Source organism: Serinus canaria, chromosome Z (genome assembly GCF_022539315.1).
Source record: "Serinus canaria isolate serCan28SL12 chromosome Z, serCan2020, whole genome shotgun sequence".
In the NCBI taxonomy this organism is placed as follows: domain Eukaryota; kingdom Metazoa; phylum Chordata; class Aves; order Passeriformes; family Fringillidae; genus Serinus; species Serinus canaria.
Window position 1 is genome coordinate 69,263,399 of NC_066343.1, and position 8,549 is coordinate 69,271,947.

The window sequence follows — 8,549 nt, forward strand, 5'->3', positions numbered from 1 at the left end:
AAGAGCATATTCTCTGTACTGTCTTTCAGAAAGGAATTATTTAGAAACCAATATTATCCTGTCTGTACTGAATGCATGTTTTCATTAACATGCACATAAAATATATAGTTGCATGTGTGTGATGTACAAATGTCAGGCACACTTCTATCTCACTGCTTATGCAGTTTTCCCATAAAAGTTCATTTTCAGTTACGCTTTTTGTGTACAGGTTTTTTTATGTTTTTATGTTCTTTTTATGTTTTCTGGGTTTAAATAAGGAAATTAAACATCTTAGCCACGTAAATGGGTAAGAATAGTCTGCACCGCAAACTGTGTCTGCACTACACCTTGGTCTATCAAACCATAAACAACTTTCTGTTTCCAAAATACTTTGAGAGACCTTACAGTGAAGGTCCCCATCACCACAACCGTATATCCCTGGAGGCATTAAAATTGCCAGGGAAGTCATCTATTAAATAGTTAATGTTAAACAATGACTTGTGTTCAACAAAGGAGTAAGAAATAAACAGATAAGGGTGAGGTAGATCGAAATCTGCATGCCTCATTGGCTGAACTGTCGGATATTTCTAATACATCTGAAGGGTTTGTTACTAAGAACCTGTTAAGTATCTTTAAACCTTTGATCTGTAGCCAGTCTTAACAAAGGTGACAATTAATTACAGGAGAGTGCATTGCAATAAAGTTACATCGTGGTCAGTTTATATATACTGTCCAAAGCTGGTTCACAGAAGTCACTGTCAATTAAAGTCTTCTTGGAGTCCAGTTCATTATCAATTTTTCCCCCTTGTCTTGATCAATATTTTTGGCTGCTTCTGCTTGACAAACTTAACACAATGTCTATACCTATATGTCTTGCCATTCATTTACATGGAATAGATGGCCGTATATGATTTATTTTTAGCTACTACATATGGTCAGGCACTTTATTTGAGAGGTTTAGAGCCCTCATCCATCTTTATTTTAAGGAGCGACAATAATAAGCCCGCTCTTCCTTCAAGGGGATGTCAGTTGGATATAATGAATGCACATTAAAAGCTGCATTCACCTGTATGTGCATTCAGGCTGTGGCTCACAGTGACAAAAGCAAACAAATGCAATCTCTGTGGTGACATCCTGACTCCAGACCACACCAAGAGATGCAGCGCCGATAAAGTGACTCAGTAGATCCTGAGATCCCCGAAATGTGATGATGGCTCGCTGGGAGGTAGGGGGAAAGAGAGATCCTTGTAATATATACCCCAGCTCAGTAAGTGGAGCAGTGGTGGAAGAAAACCATAACTTTTACTCACCATGGTTTATATTTTTTCCCTTTTTCTGCAGCAGACTTTAATGCATAAGGGTCAGTCACAGTGACAAACCCCGGCAACAGTCATACAGGTGTCAGTGGAGCATTTAAGTGAGTGAGAAATGCAGCAGATATTAGGTTTTTGTCAGTTCCTTAGCTTTGTTCTAGTTTTAGTTTCACTTACAGAAGTAAAGCTAAGTTAAGGGACAAGCACAGAAATTAGTAGCCTTAGCTGCAAGTGTTGAGGTTTGTTATGTAAACCCAAAATCCAGAATTTTAAAGGGAATGCGAAAGTGAAAACCTGCAGCAGGATTTCCAAACATGAAGCCACCTAAGCGATGTCAGAAATCTCACTGTGCTCTGTCCAGCAAGCAGGAGAAGTCCTTTGCTCCCGAAGTAAAGGTGATGCAGGGATTAATGAAGCACCAGCTATTTGTTAAAGTCAGGATTCAACTTAGCTTCCTTAGCACCTCACTTGCTTAGTGCAAACTCTTATGGGGCAGAAACCACACAGTGCTTGATGGACAGGTCATGTTGAGCTTTGCAGCCCCCTGCTTTTTGGAATATTACTTTGAAGCTAGAGCCAACACCTGCATGGGTCTTCAGGCATCTGATGCTTTCTCTCTTTTTTAAATGCAGGTAAGAAGTCCAACAGCCTAGATCATCTCCCCCACTTTTTCTCCCTTGGAACCATTACTGCCTGTCACATACAACCACCTCAGTTCACACTTGATTGACGGGAGGGACAGTAACAGCTCCTTTAGTGTCGTTATGGTCTGTCGGGTCAGTGCGGATGGCTGGTGTGCATGCACACAGGGTATGCATGATAAAAAAACAACCTGATGTCTTCCTGAAAAATGTGGCTGCATACTTCCAGCTCTTAAGGCTGGAGGAGACCCTCCTTGATCACCCTTCTGTCCCTTGTTCTTGACCACCATGGACAGCGAGTTCTCTGCCCGTCCTCCCTGACAGGTACAAACCGCTTTTTGGTTGAGCACAAGACACTTTCCGCATTCTCGCTCACTATTTACCCAGACAAAATTTCCAGGTGCTTTCTGACAATCTCCTTCAAAAGACTGCTCCATCAGCTGCCTGGCTTTTATTATGCTATGCAATTTGAATTCTCTGCTGAAGAAAGCCCTGCCGGTGGCACTGGCCACTAGCAGATGCGGGATACAGAACCAGATGAACCACGCTTCTCATGCAAGGTGACAAGGATCCTCAATTTTTCCCTCTACTTCAATGCTGAAATTTCTGATTTTTTCTGGCTTAATATGGGGGAAAAAAAGACATAAAATTAACCAAACTGCCCACCATACCTATTGTTTCTTGCAGAAATTAGTGAGTTTCTGATTCACCCCTTAATTAAAACCCTGGTAGGGACAAATAAATACTATGAAATTTGGTTGTTCCTAATTATTTTTTTTTAAGGAAAAAAAAGTACTTTTTTTTATTCCATAAAATGCCCAAAGGCACCAGAATATGAAGGTCTTGAGGGACAGAAGCAATTGTAATATGTAAAAGTGTAAGAAATGTAAGTCTAAACTGGAGAAATGCAAGAGAAGAAACGAAAGCTGTGGACACACAAACTTTAATTTCTTTCTTTTTTTCCACATTGATGTAACTTTTAAACAAATCTGTCTTGTAAGGATGATTAGTTCATATGGTAGTGGGACTAGCTGAGGAACAGCTCTCAGTGCAAAACTTGACAGGCAAGCAAGAGATCCCAGAAAATTAGAGTTTGTATTGGAAATGCTGACACAACCGTAACAACAGCATCATAACTGGCTGCAGCTGCTTTTAGAAACCAGAATCCATGTCCAGACCCCTGGAAAAAAAAGAGTTAACATGTACCCTTCTAATTTATGGAGCAATGGGCTATCTGTTTGACATTATCAAAACACATAGATGCTCATTTTTACAGGAGATTTTAATGAACAGGGTGTTGCTTTTTTCCTCTCTTCTATCAAACTATCAAATTGCATTGTGATTGTTTAAAGGGGTTGTTCTTTAGACCTAAGGGTTGAAGTTTCCTCTGTTTTATTCCAGCTTATTTGTGCTTTACCTCCCTAAAACTTGTTTGGTTTACTACCATACTAAATGCTGTATGTGTTGCTTTCAGACAGGCAAGCCTTATGTTTCAATTATGGAGGAGTTTATTCAGCACCTGTATTGCGTTGTGCTTCTTTTCAACTAAATTTCCATTTCCCAAAGGCTGTACACATGAATGTGTACACATCTCTTTTTCTGTATGTATACACACACAAACCTATACATTTCTGCATATAAACATACCCCTCATCTTAACTAAATGCTCATTTTTATTGCGTGTTTGAATTTCTGACATATCCAAAACCTTCATAAACATCCTTAAACTTAACAAGGTTTTAATTTTTCTATCATCTATCTTTGTAATCAAACAGAACAGAATATAAAGAATGGAAGCCTTGTTTTTCTACCCCAAAGGTGTCTTAAATTTCAAAATTATTTATACTTTTAAGAAGGTAAAGCTGTAAAAGAACTAAACTATTCTCTTCATACTGCATTTTTCCATCTGCATTGAATGCTTACAGAGGGACGTTCGGGTCAGATAGGAAAAACACCCCAACCACACAACTGCAGCAGTGGACTTCAAGAAGGTTTTGGAGGGTTTGTGCTTTACCCACCCCTAAATCAGGGTTGAAAGATTGCTGTAGGTCTCAAGTCTATGCAAGACTCCTGCTTTCCCAGTGCACACTATCTCCGCACTTTGAGTGCATTCACCCACATGTGTTTCAGTAAATCTCAGTTAAGTGTGGAATGCTGATTTCTTCCGACTTCCTAAATAGAATATTATAGAGACCTGTGTGTTTTAAATTAAAACATTTCCCAGGCCTTGGGTACAAGCAAGCTTCAGTAGAAAAGACTGTTTAAACCTATGGGGACAGTCCTATATTTAGATAACATTAATTCATAAATATTATACTAAATACCACTTAAATTGGCCTTAAATGACTTCAAAGATAATGCATTATAATATGGCTGTCCTGAGAGCACTAACCTTTATATCTCCCAGTAACTCAGCCTTTAAGCATACTCCACAGCCAGATAAGATGGGGGGAAGTTATGAATGAATGTCTTGCTAAATTGTTAAAGTGTGATTAGTTAACTCAGTGCATGTGTGTGCGTGTATGTGTGAGAGCGTGGGTGGGTCAGCTCAGCCCTGGTAGATTTCTACCCGTAGATCTCAGCACACAGCCTCTTCCCAACCCTTCAGCAAAGTACCAGAGCAGGAGCTTGTTCCTGCCCCGTGTGGAGAGAAGCAAGGATGGGGGAAATATGCAGCAGCTACACTCGTACCATGAAAGCTTATTTTCTCGGGGATCTGGCAAGGCTTTCTGGCTTTCCCCCACATGCTGCTTCCCCCATACTCTTTCTCTCTTTGTGTATCTGCAAGAGAATCATAATCCCCTGCCTCTTTCCTGGTATCTGTACTGGTATCAGCCAGGGCTGCTGGTGAGAAAATCTGGGACTTCACTCTCCTTTTGTGATAGTTTTTCTTGGAGGAGGGCATAGTAATGTACTTTAGGTTCCTAATTTTCAATTTCCTCCAGCCATACAGGGGCACCGCAATAGGATATCTTCATAATATTTTCAAGAACACACATCCTTTGATCTCGTTGCAATGGATTTACACCTGAAATTACTCCGGTTGCTGTTTTTTTACTTTAAACTAATTCCTCTCTCTTCACTCCTCCCAGAACAGTCCCACCTTCTCCCCCTCTACACACAAGGTTTGCTCTCTGCACACTTAAATAAACTACAGCCTACTGTTAACCCTTCAGGGTGTACCACTGCCACAGCCTCATCCCCTGAATTAGGAATGAAATCAACTGAGAGTGATGGATCAATTAATGTATAAGCATTATGCATCTCTTATGGAAAGCATCTTGGGGTTTCGTATTGCCAACCTACCCCTGTGAGCCAAGTTGGACTATCTTTATGCAATTCTTCACCTACGCCTGCAAAGCAAAGCCAAAATAAGGACATCTCAGTGAATACAATGCTTCACATGACTGCATTTAGAAAAAGGGAAGAGAGAAAAATAGATGAGAAATCAAATAAAATGAATAAAATAATAATAAAAAAAGCCAAACACAACCCTCATCCTTCAAAGCCCCATCACGCTTTTTGACTTAATAGTAATTAATCACTACTGGCAAGAAAGTAATTTTTTTCCAGGTAGCCAGAGGCACATTTTTATCAGGATTAGCTAATAAATCAGCGGCATCGCTAGAAAGGAGTTCAAACTCTTCTCGGATGTACTAAATAAAACCGATCCCTGAAATGCTGGCAACTCGGTGTCTACTGAAGCTTCGCTCAAGCCATAGCCCACAAAATAACAATTATCATCATAAATTTTCTTTCCAAAGTCCAAAACTTATAGCATGTTAAAAATGACTGTTTGTTGTGAGATGAACTCATGCAATTTGGTTTGATGAGGTGACAAGATTCCCCACCTGGCTTTTTTCCTAGGTTGCAGCTTTAGAACAGAAATGAAATGAAGGGAAATGAAGTTAGTATCTTGCTTAATTCAGGGATATGTGTTAAACACATCCAAGCAAGATAAATGATCCCCCTCTCTCTCCTTTCTCTCTCCTCGGTTCCCTCTCTCCTCTCTCTCTCTCTCCTCTCTCCTTCTCTCTCTCTCTCTCTCTCCCCTTCTCTCTCTCTCTCTCTCTCTCTCTCTCTCCCCTCCTTCCTGAGTTTGTCTCTGTGAATACAGGCGTACAGTAAAAGGAAAACTGAACTGAGAGAGGGAGAACTCAAATCTATGAAATGGAAATTGAAGTCACCGCACAGAATGATTAATTTCAGGTTTAAGATAAAACATAGCAAAAGAATAAAATCTCATCAACAAATCACAGTAACCTCCCATGACCAAAAAAAAATACTTTATTTAAGTGCTAGCTCAAAGATTTCCTCTACACTATGTTGAGTGATTCTCTTCAGTGTAGCTTTTACTGCTGTTATTTTTATTTTTACAGGAACCTTAGATAATTTTTTGCAAACACATGCACACACACACACAAGCTCAGTGTCTACTCTCACTATTAGACAAAATCTCTCAGGACTTTTCCTTCCCTGCACTTCTTACTATTATTTTTATTGCTATTGTTAATAATTATTATAGTACGGGTGTCATGTTTAAATAATGCCAATCAGACCTTGATGTGGCTTCAAGGAAGACAGTCTGAAAAGAAAGCAAGGTTTGAGAGACCTACACTGATCATTTTAAAATTGAGAAGGGTTTGAAGTGACCGGCAAGTAAGGATGGGAGAAATATCCTATAACTTAGACTGAGTCCCTAGTCCCTGAGCCCTGGACATTTCCTCCAGCCTGTGTAAAGCTGGTACTTTGCACTGTCAGGGTATATTTTCATTCGCATTTCCTGAGAGTGAAAGCAAGGAAGGGAGTGAGTGGGAAGGGGGAAGAAAAGCCTGCTGAACGTGCCATTAAGTTCAAGATTTGCAACTCGCCAAGGCATCTGGAAAGCTGGGAAGCCAGTAATGCCATTACTGGTGACTGTCACTGCCAGGAGTCTGCCAGGCTGGACTAGACACTGCTACTGAAGCTGTCCTGTAAAAGATACAACTTCCACTCTCCCCGTGGCCCCGTGAAAAATGCTTTCTCCTCCTGCACTAAATCTGGAGTCACACCCCAATCACTTCTGACCCAGTCTTTTTCTTTTCCCTTTTCTTTTTAAAAAATAAATATAAACACACATACACACACACACACAACACATATACACAATCTGAGTTAATAAAATGGCTTATATCACTTCTGGTTTTCTCCTAGTTCTAAGAGGGGGTATCCTGCAAATTACCTTCAACTTCCTCTCTACGAGTCCTACTTTCCTACCCGAGGATCTGAGGATCTTTCCCCCAGTACACACACCCTCCCCCACCTGCAAAACGGAGCACCATCTAATCTGATAGGCACCTCCGGAGAGCCTAAGCTGAGCAGGGAAATGAACAGGCAGAGATGGAGCAAGTGAGGCATAGTGTGAGGAATACATCTCCACTACCTTTAGAGAAAACCTAAAAAGTTCCCGGCATGGACTTCGGGCACATTAAAGTAGTGCTTGAAATATGCTCTGCCTAGTCAGAGACTTCTTCTCTCTGGAACTAAGCTGCCACCTGTCCTTTCTCTCTTGTCTTCTCCCAAACAAACACGCATACTGTGATTTTGTGCACACACCCCTGCCCCACTTGAGATGGGCTTCTTTATTGTTGTTTATATCCCTGTTCCCGTGTTGAATACAACCAAAATGAAACAGTCCTCCCGGAGCAACTCACTCTCCTCCACTTCTTGCTTTGCAGAGGACTACAAATTTTAAATGTAACAGCAGTAAAAATAAAAAACTACCAAAAAATTGAGGCGAAAAAAAAACAGAAAAAAAAAAAAGACGAAAGAAAGAAATATAAGAAAAAGCCGCCGGTGCCAGATACAGAACAGTTGTGAAATCGGGGGTTGCCAGCAAACCCAGGGACAGACAGACGGACACACACACCCCTGGGCTGACGGAGAGCGGCTCCCGAAGGTAAATACAGAGCACCCGCTCCGGCTTCAGCACCGCGGACAGCTGCCGCCGGCCCCGCGCCCGCGCCGCCGCTCGCCCGGCGCTCCTCGGGAGATGCCTCTCACCCCCCAAAAAAGCGGGGAAAGAAACAAAAAATACTAATAAATAAGCCAAACTGAGCTGACTCCCTGCCCTGACTCTAGCTCTTCTCTTCCCAGGATGGGTCTATTATTTCTTTCCCTGCCCCCCCAGCCTGCCGCCTCCGCCCCCGGGCCAACCAAAAATGAAATAAAATGAAATGAAATCGAAAGGAAAGAGAGAGAGAGAAAGAGAGAGACAGGGAGAGAGAGGGAGCTTGCCTTTCTCTCCCGATCTCTCCCGGGAAAGTTCAGGAGGTAACTCACCTTTGTGCATGCCAGTGAACCTGTCCTTCAGCACCGTCAGTTCATAGATCTTCCCGAACTCCTCGAAGAGCGGTTTGAGGTCTTTCTCGTCCAGGTTACGGGGGATCTGCCCAATAAAGAGCTTAATGGCATCGTGGTCCTTCATTGGGATGGTGGATGGGTTTCCGGGACTATGGTTTAATCCGTTCATATGCCCGTTGGTGCTGGGGTTGCTGTGATTGCTACTCAGGCTGGTATTGTCTGGTTGTCCGTTTGCTAACGTGGCCATCTTTATATACATAGAGAAAATCTTCTT

The 8,549-nt window shown here is 41.7% G+C and overlaps 1 protein-coding gene across 32 annotated transcripts in view; it reads right to left on the reverse strand.

Moving 5' to 3' along the window:
* Positions 1–8,549, reverse strand: part of CELF4 (CUGBP Elav-like family member 4) — a 668,420-nt gene extending 659,871 nt beyond the window's left edge. For 30 of the 32 annotated variants that reach the window (XM_050986792.1, XM_050986779.1, XM_050986769.1 and 27 more), the window contains exon 1: positions 8,255–8,534. In XM_050986792.1, the coding sequence (XP_050842749.1) occupies positions 8,255–8,534 (280 nt within the window). Of the gene's footprint in view, positions 1–8,254 lie in introns of all 32 variants that reach the window. The other 2 variants (XM_050986794.1, XM_050986787.1) reach the window with 2 other exon arrangements.